At 36.0% G+C, this 18,098-nt stretch overlaps 1 protein-coding gene across 4 annotated transcripts in view; it reads left to right on the top strand.

Moving 5' to 3' along the window:
- LOC150097387 (spectrin beta chain-like) overlaps window positions 1-18,098 on the top strand; it is a 795,721-nt gene that overhangs the window by 737,259 nt on the left and 40,364 nt on the right. For 2 of the 4 annotated variants that reach the window (XM_090407783.1, XM_090407782.1), the window contains exons 43-44: window positions 4,373-4,426; window positions 11,424-11,540. The exons of 1 other annotated variant lie outside the window; for it this stretch is intronic. In XM_090407783.1, coding sequence (XP_090263909.1) covers window positions 4,373-4,426; window positions 11,424-11,540 — 171 coding nt within the window. The remainder of the gene's footprint in view (window positions 1-4,372; window positions 4,427-11,423; window positions 11,541-18,098) is intronic. One more of the 4 variants, XM_090407784.1, reaches the window with a different exon arrangement.

Consider the following 18,098-nt stretch of genomic DNA (forward strand, 5'->3'; position numbering starts at 1 on the left):
ACTGTAGACTTAAATAACATTCTTCAAGAAAAAAAATGAAAGAATTTGAGAACAGGAACCAAACCTTGGAGATTCGGTGGCAAATCCTGCATGATTTATTCAACCAGAGAGGCATTGGGTGAGGTTGTGTGCAAGGATAGAAAAATCAGAACTCCATGATGGACACAGGTAGTGAAAGTGGCAGGGAAGGAAAAGAAAAAAGCATATCAAACGTTCCTGGCAAATAAGTCAGCTTGTACTCTTAGAGAATACAGAGCAAATGTAAGAAAACTAAACAAAAGTCATGGGAAGTCATATCAAGAAGGTTGCAAGATATTCTGGAGGTTGTTGAAGAAGCTCAGAAATGGAGGAAAGAGTGCCATAAAAGGAATTAGAGATGATAAAGGTGACATGAAAACTGGAGAAAAAGATAACCTTGAAGTATGGAGTAATTACTCCGAAAAATTGCTAAATGAAACAAGCAGTGATAGCACAGTGGTGAAAAATACTCACTAGACATGCAGTCAGGAATACATATCCATGCTTGAAGTAGAAAAAGCATCAAAGTCCTGAAATGTGGAAAGGCAGCAGGAGTAGATGATATTTGACAAGAAATGCTTAAATATGGCGGTTATAAAAGTCTTACAGTGACTGCACTGCATAGTTCAGAAGGCCTGACAGAGGGACGAATTCCCGATGATTGGAGTGGAGCTCTCATAGTACCCATATATAAAAAAGGGAAATAAAACTGAATGTGAGAATTATATAGATATTTCCCTACTGAGTGTTCCTGGTTAGATTTATGCAAGTATACTTGAGAAGCAGTAGAGAAGGATTGTGGAAGAGAAGCTTGGTGAAGAACAAGCTACATTCAGCCAAATAAAGGTTGTCAGGATCAGATTTTCAGTTTACAACAAACAGTTGAGAAATCATGGGGATATAACAAAGAACTGTATTTAAGTTTTGTAGATCTGAGAGAAGTTATTCAATATGCTACATTTATATGGTGTCAATCTGCCATTATATCAAGGAATAGTTAATCTTTATTTCAGTTGTAAGTCAGAATTGAAGGAAGTACAGGAGGATGGTTTAATGTTAAATCTGGTGTCAGACAAGGATGTGCATTATCCCCTCTGTTATTCATTATCTATATGGATCACATTATGAAGGAAAGTGGTATTAAACCTGATATCAAAATTGGAGATGTTAATGTCAGCTCTTTGCTTTATGCAGACGATGTTATACTTCTAAATAAATCTGCTACAAGTCTGCAGGATTCCCTGACTAAATTGAATAACTGTTGTAATAGATATGATATGAAGGTCAGCAATAACAAGACAAAGACAATGAAAATATCAACTGTGTTGTGAATGGAGTACCTATAGAACAAGTGTAATGAAACATTCCAGCTACTTAGGCACGATTTTTAGTGAAGATGGTAAATTAAATATGGAAATAGACAACAGAATCAACAAAGCTGGTATGGTAGGAAGTCAACTGAATAAATTTATATAGAATAAGGGAGAAATTAGCTGTGTAAAAGATAGTGTTCAAACCAATTTTAACTTATGGTTCTGAGAGCTAGGTCAGAAGTAAAACACTTGACCAAAGACTAGAGACTGCAGATATGAGAGTCCTGAGAAAGATTAGGGGCATGAATAGATGGCATCAATGGCAATATCATATTAAAAACTAGGATATTAGAAAATAACTTGACATTGTCAGCATCCAGGAATGCGTTAGCAGAGCTAATCTCAGGTGGTATGGTCACTTAAACAGAATGGGAGAGGAAAGATTAGCAAAACAAGTGTTCTCTGCCAGGTCGGCAGGAAAAAGACCCAGAGGAAGACCAAGATATAGGTGGATTGGTACGGTAAAAAGTACCTTAGACGATAGGAATATAAGATATGATAATGTTGGAGTCTTGATAGGTAACAGACTGATTTGGAGGAAAATTGTAGATAGGAAGTTAGTAATGATGTAATTTTTTCATCTAGTATTATCATATCCTGTAAACCCCTTGAGGGTGCATGGCAGGAATTTGATAATGATGATGATGATGAGTTTCACTTCAAGCAAAATTGATTTCCTCGAGTATTGACCAACACTTCCACTAGAACTGTGAGGATGCTTAATAGCTAAGGGTAATAATAAACACAAAATAAGTAAAAATAAGCACAAAAGAAAAGAAAAAAAGCATTTCCTATAGATGACCCCATTCGGCGATCTTCACCCAGACAAAATGAAAAAATAATGAGCTGTCTTACTGGTCTCTCATGGCACTTTCCATAAATATGGTTGCCACATGTTATATTGAATTTGCATAATTTAATCATGATCGATTAAGAGGTGACTACATTAAAAAATTATTCCTCTGCATGAAAATTCTGTAGTTATAAAAATAATAATAATAGCATGTGCACCTCAAATCAGAGAAACCCCTCCAGATATCTCAGAAAAGTAGAAGAATCCAAAATACTTAAGATGTTCAGTATCTGGCTCAGGGTTCAGTTTGATTATGTCCTCTTTGATCCTGAGAAAAGGAAATAAGGATGCTGACTGTTCACAATTTTTTCCATAAAAGGAAAAATCTGGGATGGACAAATGCAAAACCTCATAAAATCAAAACTAGAAGCCAGATAGATCCACAAAATATAAATAATTGATACATTCCTATAGTGGAATTGTTGTGGATACTTCCAAAGCATTGATGATATCAGACAGAAGCATAAACCAGTGTGCTTTTGTCTGCATGGGATTTTTTTTTTTTTTTCGAATCTGCTTTGATCTTTCATTACAGAGTATCATCATCCATAAGATAGTGCATGGGTCTACCCAAAGATGAGCCGCCATCATTTTGACCATCCGTATCCCATTCCAATGAGTATTGACATATAAACAACTGCCATTTGCCTCTCATACAACTTCTTATTACAGTGTGCCACATCTGTCTACCACCTGGTGTTAACTACCTTGGTGATCTTATATTGCAGTAATCTTTCCCCATTATCCTTAATGTTAGTCTGGTGATAAGGCTTACATGTTGGCTGTTTGTAACAGTATTTTTAAGGCAATTAATATTTCTGATATTTCAACAAAGTCAGATTGATTTCATCAGGAAACTATATACAAACTTAACATGCAAACAATGCATTGTATAAGTGAGGCCGAACCATGGCAACAAGCATACTTCAGTCTCATAATGCATCTTAGTGGAGTAGACCAAGTATATTTGACCGTTGGGTTGAAGTTCCGAGGAAGCACTTATCCTATAACATGTTCACATCCATGCTCACGGTGGTGAGCATGGATGTTTATGAATGCCTTCAGCTGGGAGATAAATTTGTCACTGTTGTGTGTCTGTGATCATCACCACCTTGCTCATTGGTGGCCTTGAAGTGGCTTGAAAAAGTTTCATGTTTGGTCTTTAGAGCAGGCTTTCCAGATTATGTAAATTAAAATAAAATAAAAATATTTTTTAAATTTAAGGAAATTGTAAACCTATAGCACTGGTATGTTATAGGTTTATGATGATCTTTTATGAGCAGAAGTCACACACATGCACAAAATAAAATAAATATTTATATGTGTTTATCTGACAAGGAATTCGCTTCTTATCATGAAGGCATAATACAAAAATGCAGGAGATTCTAGCAGAAAAAAAAAGTTGTTGGTTGTTCATTTTTATACATGAATCGTGTTTGGCATGGGTATTGCACTGAACAAACAGATGGAACTGTTTTTGCATATTTTTGAAATCTGCATGTTTCAAGTGCAAAATTTGAGGCTGTTTTAGGTTTTAAAAAAAATTGTCTTGGATTTATTATTGAAAATAAAATCATATTGGTGTGAACAGTTTTCTTGATGTTTTATGTATTGCAGGAAAAGTCTTCCTGAATATAAAAATTTGAATTTATTTCTTTTGCAGTTTATGGTAGAGGTTCATTTTGTAATATAACCAGCCTGCTGAGCACCTTTAACATCAATGCTAGTGTATAGCATGGCATTGCATACATTTTTTTTTAATTAATAAATAATTGTAATTATTGTTTTTCCTTCTTTTATTCAACTACGTACATAACTACCTTTTTTCTTTTTTTTTTTTTATTTCAGCTAGAAAAATTATGGAATAATTTATTTTTCTTCATCTAGTATTTATTATTATAGTAAAATTTCACTTAATAACATTTTCAATAAGAAATATGGTTAAGCCAAATTATCATTGATCTAAATGTAGGCAAGGATTAGAACTGTTTTGCTGTGTTTTGTCTATATATGTAATTATAGTACTGCATTTTCTTTCAAGTAGTACTGTACTACCTCTTTCTGTAAAAGTGTTAAACTCTTATTATCAAGGCAAATATCACTTTAATTTATATCTTAATTTAAACAGCACCATTGGAGAGTTTTTCATCTTCTCTTCAGGAATCTAAGTCGGCTCCTAGCAGTAAGTATATTTTAAAATAATGTATAAATAATTTAAAATAATTTGTAGAGAAAAAAAAAATTATTTTTTAGTTATTGTGTGGCTTAATAAATTGGCTCAGAATATACTACGTACATTTATTTCTTTTTTAGTTAGGCATATGAAACAAATATCTAAATTAATTTTTTTTTTGTATTAACAGTATTATTAAAGTAGGGAATGGGACAATCTAGTTTTCTTGGCATTAATACTAAATATCAACAGCCTATATTTTTAAGTATAATATCTTGTGGATTTTTTTTATGTATATACTCTTGCATTGAGGTTTTGTCATCTCGAAATTTCAGGATTCCTTTCATGTTTATATATTTAAGTTGGTTAAAAGTAAAATTCAGGAATGGGTGCATAAGAATATGATTTTTCATTAGGGGAAGCAGCATGGCTTTGTAAAAGGTAGGTCCCACCTCAGTAATTTATTCACATTTTTATAATAAGGTGACAGCAGAATTGGATAAAGGAAATAGCTGCACAATGATACTTCATGGAAAACTATTACAGAAGTTGGAGCAAATGGGAATGAATATGAGGCTGTGGTATGAATAGGAGGAGAGTGGCTGATAGACATCAGAGTGTAGTGTATGTTGAGTGGAATCAAGACAAATGAGGGTGACTAGTAAAATGCTCCAAGTCTCTGTACTAGGATCACTACTCTTTAATTAGTACATTAAAGTTATTGCAGAAGATTTAAGATGGGATATTCAGTTGTTCAGGGATATTCAGATGATGCAAAACTGGGAAAGGCAATAGTTGATAAAGGTGATGTAGCTATCCTGCAGAATGATTTAAATAAATTGGCAATATGGGTAAAAGACAACAGAATTTCAATTTAATGTTGTGAAATGTAAGGCAATACACTTCGGGATGAAAATATGACATCTTTTGTATCATATTGATGGGGCTAGGGATCTGGGGGTTGATGGGGGATAGAGATTTGAAATTCAGAGAACATATAGCAGGAGTTGTAAAATAGCTCAGAGGATTACTTGGATGTTGAAGAACACATTGACAAGTAAAGATAGGAAAGTTATTATCCCTTTTTATAAGGCTATGATTTGGCTGCATGTTGACTACTGTGCACAGATTTGGTAACCTGCATTTCTAGCAGACTGGGAGGTGAAAGAGAGAGGATATAGAGACAAATGACCAAGCTCATGACAGGTCTGTGGAATGTTTTCTGTGAGAATAGATTGAAGGTCTGTGGGTTTAGCTGACAAACAGAGATGGGAGGATATGATAAAAACTTAAGTTACTAAAGGAATTCTATAAACTTTACACAAAAAAGAAATTTTTCAATATGTGGGGAGCAGGGGGGGGGGGGGGAACAAGAGGTTATGCTTGGAAGTTATCTAAGACTGTGGTTAGTAAGGGTGTGCGGACTAGGTTATTTACTTGGAGAGTGGTGAATGAGTGGAATGAATTGCCAGATTTGGTTGTGAGCATCCCAACAGTGAATAAGTTTGAGATGTATGATAAGTATTGTGTTAATGGATAGTGTGCGCCTCCTGCAATCTCTCATGACTCCATGAAGTACTCATGTAAATAATAATAATAAGGGAAAAAAACTATAATAAAGTGAATTATCAACTGAAGAAGAAGAAATTAATTCTGAATTGTATTTTTAAACTTCTAATAACCTGTTCATATAATATTTTAAATGTGAGTGCCGTATTAATAAATAAATCTTTGGAATCCCTTGATTTATCAAAAAAATTCCACTAAAGAACATTTATAATGTGAAAATATTCCCATGAAATCAGAGTATAAAACTTTTTTTAAAAATATATTAACGCAGGATTTGATTAACGCTGCAAAATTAATTGTGGCAATCCCTTGATATACGCGGCAAGAGTTTTAATTAACGCACCTTTAACCCTGCTGAGCTCGCAGCTGATCTGACAGATGCATGCAAAATATTTAATATAAATATTCTTACACAATTCAGTATATAGTTTGGAGATCTTGAGTAACTGTGCATTCATATGTTACGAGTGATATTCCGCACTGTTTTTTTGCTGTCAGTTTGGTTTAACACGTTATATAAAGGTTTGTGATATTTGACAGTAAATTGTATCTGAGAGATACTGCGACCTCCGATGTCAGTATAGTATGGTTTAGTAGGATTTTTTTTTTAATTCAATAATTTCTAGATTGTAACTGAAAATAAACTATTATGTATTACTGAAATAGAGAGCCAAAGGCTTATTTATCATATATATCCTCTAGGAGATGTGCTTTACATTATAGAAAATACTAAGGAAAGGGATCTGGAGCTTGCATCACCTTTACTACGAGTTACCCATAAGGTTGCTTATGCTTGTATCTGCCAAAACTTTTAGTTTTTATATATTTGACACGAAACTCTTGTAGTTTCTATATTCAGCTATGAGATAATGTTGGATTCAATATCCACTTAATTTGTACCATCATGTATTATATTTGCAGTGTTTTTTCTTTGTTTTATTGCTTGTTTGCCCAGGTCTAGAGAGTCATTTTGCTTGTTATCGTAGAATTTATGCTGATAAGAAAAAAACTAAAACTGTTCAAATGACTCTTGATAATTTCTTTTGATAAAATAATTGCAGTAAATAATGTAGGTACAAGTATTTATTAAACATTTACTTTGCATTCATTTTTTTCTTTCCTAAATGAGTACCATATAAAACAAATTATTAATAGTAATCGATCATGGATGAATTGTAATTTTTACCATTGATTAATGCGATTTTGATATACATGGTAACATCGAGGGATTAATTAACCGCGTTAATTGAGGGATGCCTGTATTTAGTTATTTGTTCGTATGGTTAAATACAGAAAATAGGGCTGTTTACATCTATTACAAATCAAGTTTTAAATTGGACAACCTTTGCACTGCTCCCTTTGTAGCCTGATGTAATTTTGCTATTCCCCCAGGAAATGGGAAATTTAAAGAAATAAGTGTTTTGCTACATTTCCTCCCCATAATCCACTATATGAGGCATGGTTTGCAGAGCATTCACAATATGGCTGATTGGCAATTTTCCATTCATGAAGTAGATATTTACATCTTCCATGGCCCGTCCTTATCCTGTTTAAGAAGAACCATTGTTTGCATGGCATATCAAATCCAGGAGTCTTAGAATAGGGATCTTCAATAAGCGATCAATTGTTAACATGTTCGCTGCCACGCTCCTTGGGCATAGTTTGTTACCGCATGCCAAGCACTTTCACTTCTTCAAGGTCAGTACGAGCAATCTTGTAGCCGGCTTATCAGACAGAATTTTGTTTCATATGCCAACTATGAGTAATCTCGTAGCGCATAAATAAATGACGGGAAACATTATTATTCTGTGTGCCAAGAAAAACCACCATCGTGCGTGGAAAATTGTTTTAAAGTGTACCATTCGTAATTTAATTTACAAATTACGGGTTGACTCGTTCTTGGCATAGGAGGTCGGTACTCAACATACGAGTATATCCGTAGTTGGCTTGTGAGGCTCATATACCAACTACGAGTATACTCGTAGTTGGCAGCGAACGTGTTAATGCTAGAATTGTTCCAGTGATTCCTCCTGAGGAGTAATGTGAATTTCCAATAACTGTCCCTCAGATCAAAAGGAAGTATGTGCTCTGAGTCAGGTTTGTGGTGGATTGTTTAATATATTTGAGCCTGGTCGTAGAGAATCAGATTTGAGTTTTTTTATATTTTTCAAAGTTGCAGTCCTAAGATCTGGCGGGGGTGACATTTGCTCAGACAGGAAGCCATGGTAGAGGAGTTGATTTCAGAATACCTGAGATAATATGTGGGGTTTGGTTCATTTTTATATCTGTTAACCTGGTGTGAATGCTTCTACTCCAGACTGGGACACAGTACTTTGCTGTTGAGAAGACCAAAGCCAGGGCAGACACCCTATGCGTGAAGTCTCTGTATCCCGCCAGTTCCAGTCAGTTTAGTGATAATATTGTTTCTAGCTTCAGTCTTATTTCCCAGTTGTTGTATATGCTTTTTGTAGGTGAGAGTTCTGTCTTGGGTGACTCCTAGATATTTTGGATAATCTTCATGGTTTATGACTTTATTACAGAAATTAAGATTTAGTCTGCAGTTAGCTTTAGAATTGAGCAGGTGGAACATAGATGAGACAGTTTTTGTTGGATTAGGTCTTAGGTACCAGGAGTTGAAATACTTTCCAGTTAAATTAGATCATTGTCAAGGGATTTCTCCACTTTGCCAAAATAGACTTATCACTAATGATAGCTAGGTCGTCAGTATACATGAACTTTTGGAATCTATAGAAGGTAAGTCTGATATATAAACATTAAATACATTGAATAGAGCTGGGGACAAGACCAGTCTCTGGGGAGGCCATTTTGGAGAATCTTGTACTTACTGCTTTTTCTTGCACCAAGCACATGGAATTTACAATTTGAAAGCATTGAGTTTAGAAGATTATTTTTTTTTTTTTTTGCATTGGAGGATATTTTCTTGTTAAATACAGGTCCTTTTTTCCATACAGTATCATAGGTAGTTGTAAGATCTATGAAGACAGCTCCTGTTTTCTGGTTTTCCTCGAATGCTTTTTCAATTGAGAGGACCTGGTTACAACAGTCTCGTCCAGGTCTGAAACCCTCCTGTTCAGGTGATAAAGTATTTTCCAAGATGGGAGTAATTCTTCTGAGGATCACTCTTTCAAAAAGTTTGTATAAAGTGCAAAGAAAAGAAATAGATCAGAAGTTCTTTGGATCATCAAGCTGTTTTCCAGGTTTTAAAATGGCCAGGATTTTTATTCTTTTTGGAAAGTTTGCCAGATTGAATTATTGTGGAATAAAGTGCTGCAAGCTAGCCCATGCACATTCTTCCAGAATTTTAGAAACTCTGGAAGGATACCATCAACACCAGGGCATGGCTATTTTTAGTTAATTTTAATGCTTCTTCTGTTGTGATCTGATCAGTGAGATTATTCTTGACTTGAGGCTAATATGCTCCTCAGAGTCTTATTTTTCTTTTGGAGTTTTTGCTGGGCTTTATTTTTTATTTTTAGTTTCCAGTAAGCACATAGCTATACTATTTGCTGTGATTTGATATTTTTGAGGTGTAGTCATAGAGGCTGCCCCCAGTTTTCTAAGAAGGTTCCAGCTTTTCCTACTAGATGTTGTAACAATGGTATAGTGGTTAGCATAGCTGCCTTCCAAGCAGTTGACCCAGGTTCGATTCTCGGCTGTCGCAAATTTTTTTTAGCTGGCTTGGTTGGTCAAGTGGTTAGCGTATCCGCTCTCCAGCCAGAAGGCTGTGGGTTCGAATGCCGCCATGGGCATGGATTTGTTATTCTCTGTGAAAATAGTGTTGATGATGGGCAGTAGATGGCGTTGTTGTAGATGATGAAGATAGATGCAGTTGGTGGAGACGTAGAGCTGTGGAGTAGGTGTCCCTCCCTCGATGAGTCTTAGGATTCCCTGGAGGTGTTACGTAATAAAATAATAATAAATAATAATGTTGTGAAATCTAAATTCTCTGTAACTATAGAATAGCATGTATGCCACAGTAAATAACTTTTTTTATTATGTAAATATTTCATCTTATGTATCTTAAATTCTCCATAGTTGATTGTGCAGCAGCAGTAAGGAACATCAATAATGTGTAAAATATTTACATTACAACAGTTTACTACACCATGCCCTCCAGACAAACCACAAATCATCTAATACAATTCACAGAATCAATTGTATTGGCAAAAGAGGAGGTTCAGCAAAAAACCATGAATTAGCCCAAGAACAGACAAAATGATTGTCTTGTAAAACTAAATTTGTTGGTTACTTTCTTCTTTTAAATCCTGTGCCTACTATGAGACAGGTTTGTAAGCCTGGTTCTTATTGGGTTTCCATTCCCCCCCCCCCCCCACACACACACACATTCATTAATTTCTCTCTCTCTCTTTCTCAGAAAAGCAAAGCCCTTGGTTTTAAAGATAGTTTTGCTTTCCCCATATTGCCTGTTTAATTGGTGGAATTTTTTTAAACCTAGGACTCTTTAAAGACTTTGGTTTAAAATCAGATTATTATAAACCTGATTTGCAGTTACTAATTTACATGAATTACATAATCATGAACTCTAGGTTTGTAACTATCATCCAAGACTTTAGGATAATGTACAAGCTTTTTTTTTTTTTAATCATTATGTTCATTCATAGTGGAGCATAACAGACAGGTGCTGTGCTGTCTTTTTTAGTTTATTTTAGTTTCACTCTCTTTTTTAGTTACTTTTAGTTTAGTGAAATTGACCTATATTTAGTTAATTAGTCTGCATCTTGAAAATGATGTCCCTTAAATCTGGTGCTGTTTAAGAACTTGGTTATTTGGTAGATAAAGAAAATGCAAGAAGAAAATATTGTCCCAAATCACAAACCAAATCTCGTTGGTGGGATTTTTTTAAACTTAGGATGAGCCATTATGGCAGTATGCTTTCGACATATCACTATAAAAATTATATCAGTTGTAATACTGTTAAACTTGGCCCTGTTGCCAAATTTTTACTGTTGATATATGAAGTATGTATCACCATAATGGCTTATCTCAGGTAAATAATTCCAACACTTGAAATAGGAAATATATAATTCGTAACTTTTCCCTCTTAATTTTTCTAAATGACTCGGCTCCCACTATATAAAACTTTGAAAAAGTCCTAACTAAAGCCCCATAACATCATTGCTTTTCTAAAGAATATTGACAGTGCTATTCTGAATGAAATTAACTAGAGCATCTCCACTATAACAACCCATTCCTTTGGTCCCTGTAAGTTTACTGTAAGGAGATTTAACTGTAATCAAGTTTTCATTTGCTACAGACTTATGGGACACCTAGTATGATAATTTGGGCTTATATTATACCAGTATTTGAAACAGGGAATAAAAGGTAAGGAATATGGTAGGTAGTTTTCTTTACTTAACTTGCTGCATGTGACAATAACCTGCATGCTCTTTAAAAGCACCGTCCCCTGAGAAGGACAAGAAAAAGAGGCGTTCTCGTTCCAAGTCTCCTTTCAGTAGTTGGAGAAAGAAGAAATCTCCAGTAACAGAAGAAGCAGAGGCAATGTATTTTATTGGTATGTAAAAATTTATTTACATCTATCGTGGATTTCTTGCTTATTTGATTTTCATTGTTATTTAGTTGTTGTTGTTTTATAATGGATGATATTTTGTGAGATAGGCAATATGATTTTCTTATGTTTATTTTTTAATTGTTGGTTTTATTTGTACATATTTCTAGATTCTTTAAATAAATTTATAGGTCTTTAAAAGATGTCAAACTTTTGTAACTCAAATTTTCATCAAGTCAGTCAGAGTATTTCAGTGACCAAAAACCCTGTCTCCTTCATTTGTCATATTTACTCATACTGTAGGTTTGCAAATAACCTTTCTTGAGTGGGAACAACTTAAAAATAAATACTTGTGTACCTCTAGATTTTTTTTTCTCCTCTAAATCAGTTTTTGATAACTATGTAATACCATATTATATCATAAATTGGTTAGGTTTGACAAGCTGAAATGCATGTTATGCATAAATACTTTAAATAGACATATGCTTATAGATATTTATGTATGTTTTTTGAAAAATCAAGGCATCCATCCATCCACTCCTGTTGGGTTAGTGAATATTGTCAGTCCATTTTTGAAACTTGTTAGGAATTGGATATATGCCCATTAAAAATATTGTGCATAATTTATAAACTACCCGAATTCCCAAACTCTGTGCATCGATTTATCATTAATTCTCTCCTTCCTATTTTTATGAAATGGTTAAAGAAAGTGTAAATAAATAAATTTAAATAATTAAAAATGTATTAAAACAAATTTTAAGTAGAAATGGCTAAACATGGTTCAGAGATTAAATAAAATTAAAATTTACTGCTGATTTTGGAATTTACCAGATATTAATAATTGTGGAAAACAAACATGTAGCATCTCTTTTTATTATAATATAAAAATGCAATAATGACCCATCCATAATTTAAAACTTATAGTGCCATATGCTGGCAAAGGTAGCAACCATAGCAAAAATAAAAATATCATTTAATTAGATTTATTGCTATTAATGCAGAAGCGTAAATTATGATATGTGTGTCAGCCAGTTGTCATACATTACTCCCCACTTGGTTGGTGAAAGTAGGTAATTAAATAGTAAGCAGGAGATTAAAAAAAGAAAATATGCTTAGACATTCACTGACAGTTTTGGAACAGGGATGTCTCATTGAGCTATAAAAAAAAGCGCTGGATGCAAGGAGAAAATTATTATAAACTTTTAGATTTCCTGCCACAGAAGAAGCTTTAGTGACATGCATGAAATTTTTAATAGCAAAAACCTGTAATTTGCTAGAGAACTGAGACATATTCAGTGTAAAGCAAGATCTGGCTTGTAGCAGTTGTAACTAGAATTTCTAGTTTGTTTTTTCTTATAAGTATAGTTCTTTGGTATGTATGGTGCACTGAAAGACACAGCCCCCTTCCCTTTCAGTTCTGTGAATTGAAATTTTATAGGGTGAGTCCTTTTCATGTTTCTGATTTATATTTCCTGAGTCACTAATGCACTCACTGGTTTGAAACTGTGATATGCATATATCTGGCAGTTGGACTCAGATGTTTGGAAGTAGTTCATCTTGCCATTAATTGATAGTAAGCCGGCCTTTTTTGTTCTTATTCTTTATCAATGCTTTTCTCTTATATTCTTTGCTCTACTTCTCCCAAGTCTTTATTATTATCCTGTTTTACAGACCACCATCACTGGGATCTGACATCTTGTTACCATGTTTGCCATGCAGTGTGACCTCTGAACATCCAGAAAGAGGAATCCTGATAGTCTCACACTGCTTTGGCAAGACAAGCAGCCCTGGGTGGTCTGACCAGGATCATTTAGCTAGTGGACTTGCCTGCAAGGATCAAGGGATCTTCTTCCCCCCCCCCTCCCCATGACCTAGGAATAGTGTTCAAGGCCTGCTGTGATGCTCATATAGCATCTGGGGTAGCCCTAACGTTCCACTCTTGAGTGCAGTCACTGCTTGGCAGAGAGTTAACATCCGTGTGTGGTTCTGTGGTGGTGGGGAGCTCTAGTGCTGATATAAAATCTTCCTGAGAATGAATACTTCTTCATCCACTTGTTTATCGGGGGGGGGCCTTCACAAGCCCTAACCATGTCGCCATGGAAACATGGCGACATGGTTAGAGGTTAGGTCAGAATAAGGTTAGGGTTAGGTCAGAATAAGAAGTAGAAAACATCAGAAGATGCAATAAATATTCACTTTAATTAAGAGGGAGATGTTAAATCCCGTTTTATTTTTTGGCATTGAAACTCTGTGGATGTCGATGGATTTCGACCCGAGTTTTGTACCCGGCTATAAAATAAAACGGGATTTAACATCTCCCTCTTAATTAACAAATTCGCCAGTAAAATACTAAGCTAAGCCATGCATTAGTCATGCATGGCTTAGTACTGGCTTAGTATTAGCCAAGCTAATACTAAGCCAGTATTTACTAAGCTAATAAGCCTTTCGGCTTATTAGCTTAGTAAATACTCACTTTTTTTAATAATACATTCAAGAGGGGAGTGTTCTCTTGGAAAATGTCACCCTCCTTCATCCAGAAGGGTCTGGAAGAGTTGGCAAGATGTTCGTCTGTAAAGAAGCATTCAGGAGATATACTTATCGAAGCATCAACTAAGAGACAATCAGAAAAGTTACTTTGCTTAACATTTGTTGGGAGAAACACCAGTTATGGTACCTACACACACACACACACACACACACACACATGCACAAAACTACACTTTTCCAGAGGCATAATATCAGAGTGGTATCTCCTCAACATACCAAAGAGATCTGCTCCAAAATGAAAGATCAGGGAGTGACAGTCTTGAGGAGAGTACTTATATGTAGGGGATGGTCACCTGGTTCTCACTAGGAACATCATCTTCACATTTAACACCAAAACCACCAACACCTCTCAAAAGTGGGCTATCTCAACTGCCTAGTAAGGCTCTACATTCCAAACTCTTTTTGCTGCTTTAAATGTCAAAATGATGGTTTTTCTCAAACTGCCTATATTGACACTGCCATGTGTGCCTTCTGTAGCAGTAAAAACCATGAAAACAAATATTGCAAGAGCAAAACACTAAAATGTCCTGATTATGAGGGAGACTATCTAACTTGTTCTCAAGCATGCCAAAAGTGGAAGGATGAAGAGAAACAGAAAATAAAAACAGTGCAATGCATCACTTATAAGGAGGTGAAGAGACATACCATAAAAGTAGCAGCAATGTCTGGTAAGCTCTCTTACACCAAGAAGGCAGCTGTAAAAAAAAAAAAAAGTCAATGGGATCCAAGGCTGCATGTTGATACTGCTTTCAAACAATTATAACATCTCTGAATGATAATTCCTGCTTTCCATCTCTTTTGAGCAAATGAAGGAGAACAGTTAGTATCAATTCACTCCTGAGGACATGCCAAAGATGGTCCTGCTACACAAAAATTCACTAATAAAAAAGATACGAACATTTTTTTTTATGTCGGGCCCATATACGAGAAGTTGGCTGGTCAACCTATAGTACTTTAGTACTGTATATGGGTAGTGGGATGGGAAAGGAGGAACTTGTTAACATTTGATATGAAAGACTGTATATTGTATTCCTTGGGAAATACCTCAAGGGGAAGACTGTTCCACAGTACCACAGTAGCAGAGATGAAGGAGGAGGAAAAGAAACTTGTTCTGTGGGTTTCAAGATGTACTATGAAGGGATTTTGGGAGGCGGCTGTACATGTTCCAACTTACTACAGAGTGGGAGAATTATTGATGTTGTTTCAGATGAGCATTTTCCATGAAAATATTTGTAGAATATATAAATTGCAGTGACCAAACGTCTATGTGAAAGTGGGGGGAGTGGGTCAGTAAGAGATGGATTATTTATCAGTCTAATTGCTCTCCTCTGTATTGAGTCAAGCATTTTGAGGGGGCTTTTAGGATCCCCACTCCAAATATGAGAACAGTATTCAATTGCTGGGCGGATTTGCGATTTGTATAAAGTTAACAGTTGTTTTGAAGTGAAGTAACGTCTTGAGTGAAAGAGAAAGCCTAATTTTTTGGAAGCTGAGGATGCAACGGTTGTGATGTGTTTATGCCAGGAGAGGCCTGATGTCATGGTAATTCCAAGAAGAGAAATTTCATCTTGTCTGAGAATTTGAGTGTTATCAAAAATAATACTGTGGGAAAATGGTTTTTTGTGGGAAATAAGACAGACCTGGGTTTTACTAGCGTTGAAGTTGACGAGGTTATCTGAGCCCCATCGGAGGATGTTTTGGAGGTCTGCATTTAGAGAAGTTGTGGTTGATGTTCTGTGGGTTGAAGCAAGTTGTGTAGGATAAGGTTTATCAAATGAATGGGAGGAGTGCAATGTGCTGTCATCTGCAAATCTGTGTATTGGGTTGGAGGTCAACTGAAATAGTTCATTGATGTATAAAAGGAAGAGGGTCAGTGAGAGAACTGAACTTTGTGAGACCCAGCATTAGTTGGATAGTGGGAGGATAGGGAGCCATCTACCATTACACATAGTGTGCATCCGGACAGGAAGCTGGCAGTCCACTGCAGAAGTCCTGAGACAGTCCAAATTATGGAAGTTTGCTTATAAGCCTTTGTGCCAGACCCGGTCAAAGGCTTTAGAGATATTGAGTGCAACTACTTGGGATTTGGCAAATTTTTCCATGGTATATGTCCAGAGATGGGTGATATATGAGAGCAGGTCACCTGTTTGATTGGCATCAGTGGAATCCATACTGGTGGTCACTTAATAGCTGGGTACCTTCAAGGTACAGTAGTAGTTGAGAATTGATGGTTTTTCTCCGTCACTTTAGATACGATTGAGGTGAGTGAGATAGGGCGGTAGTTAGATGACAGCAATTTGTCTCCCTTTTTGGGAATGGGTTGAATATATACCAAAGGGTTTGGTATATATACCAAAGCCACTTTCCAGGCTTTGGTATATATACCAGTGGAGTAAGATAGTGTGTACAGGTGGCATAGGATAGGAGTCAGTTCTGCTGCACAGACCTTCAGGATAATTGGAGGAATGCCATCAGGGCCAGGGGCTTTTTTTTTTTTTTGTCTAATTTTGACAACAGGTTTATGATCTCTTTCTGGCAAAAGGATACAGTGGGGGGGGGGGGGCATTGTATATTGGGCAGCTAGAATGACTGGGGGAGCATTTGCCATTGTCTGTTATGCATGCATTGCATGCAAAGTGTGAAGCCAGGAGATTAGCTTTTTTTGTGGGTGATGTCGCAATTGAGCCATCACCCACAGAACACTACTCCCACCCCCTATCATCCTGGGTATGATAGGGGCGGGAGTAGTGTAGGGCAAAAGTTGCGACCAATTGCTTTGCAAGAGACCAAAAGGCATGGCTGCCACTAGGACAGGCTGCAAGTTTCCTGCTTTTTGCCCGTTCAAATTCTGTTTTGGAATCATTGATAAATTTTTGCATCTGTTTCGGGCTTCAGTATAAGCACTGAAGGAGGATGGAGTTCTTAATTTGAGCCAGTTGTGGTATGCCTGGTTTTTCATTAGTAGAGCCTTGGCACATCTTTTGGGGAGCCAGGGTTTGGAAGGGACGGCATTTCAGACTGGTGTGAGGAATGTATGTTATCATGCCAGTGAGGATTACTTTGGTGATGTGTTCGGTGCATATGTTTGGATTGGAAGACTGCAAACAATAGCCCAACCAAGGGAATGAAGTATAGTAGTCTCAGAGGCTGTCCGATTTGGCACTGTTATAATGCCAGACTACTCTTGTGCAGGTGAGCACAAGGTTATGGTCAGAATTACTCAGGGGGCTCACTACGTAGATTCACTATATATTTAGAGGGTCATTGGTAAGGAAGAGATCTATGGTATTTGGAGAGTGATTTGGGTTATCTGGTATTCTGGTCAGCTTGTGAACTATTTGTGTAAGGTCGTTGGTGATGGTAAATATTTCAGCATCTCTGCCTGCAGGAGCTGTACAACTGGAAGAGGAAAACCAGTTGGTGTTATGGACCACATGCACCACAGAGGATCAAAGACATGTCTTAAGACCCTGTAGTAGATGGGCTATCTTCAGATGGCATGAATACCTCTGTTCACCTTGAAAGTAAAATAATTCACTTACCTAGTTTCCTAAAAGGAGTACAATATAACGATGTCTTAGATATTTTTCCTGATGAAGTATAACGTTTTATAGAGAATTGAGGATGGCTACTGGCCATCCTCAATTCTCTATAAAAAGCAAAAAATCCAAGGCTAATGAAAGCAAAAGTACTTGGTGTAGGAATCCAGATGATACCACCAAAATAATAATAATAATGAAAACATTCCTGTAATGGAATTGCTGTGTGTTTCAACAAAACATCAGTGGCATCAAGTTCCTCTTGCAGAAGTATAAACCAATATGCCTCTGCCTGCAAGAAACATACCCAAAGCTGAGAGATTATCCAATGTTACAAAATACTACCAACATTTATAAGGACAGAACAGATCTCTCAAGATAACCTTGATGATGTCATATTGCAGTTGCCACCCATTTACTTTTAGTGGGTGATTTAAATAAACACAGCACTCTTTGGTGTAGTACTTGAACAAACATC

This window comes from Typopeltis vanoorti, chromosome 17 (genome assembly GCF_054136105.1).
Source record: "Typopeltis vanoorti isolate ZY-2024b chromosome 17, IOZ_Tvanoo_1.0, whole genome shotgun sequence".
Classification (NCBI taxonomy): Eukaryota; Metazoa; Arthropoda; class Arachnida; order Uropygi; family Thelyphonidae; genus Typopeltis; species Typopeltis vanoorti.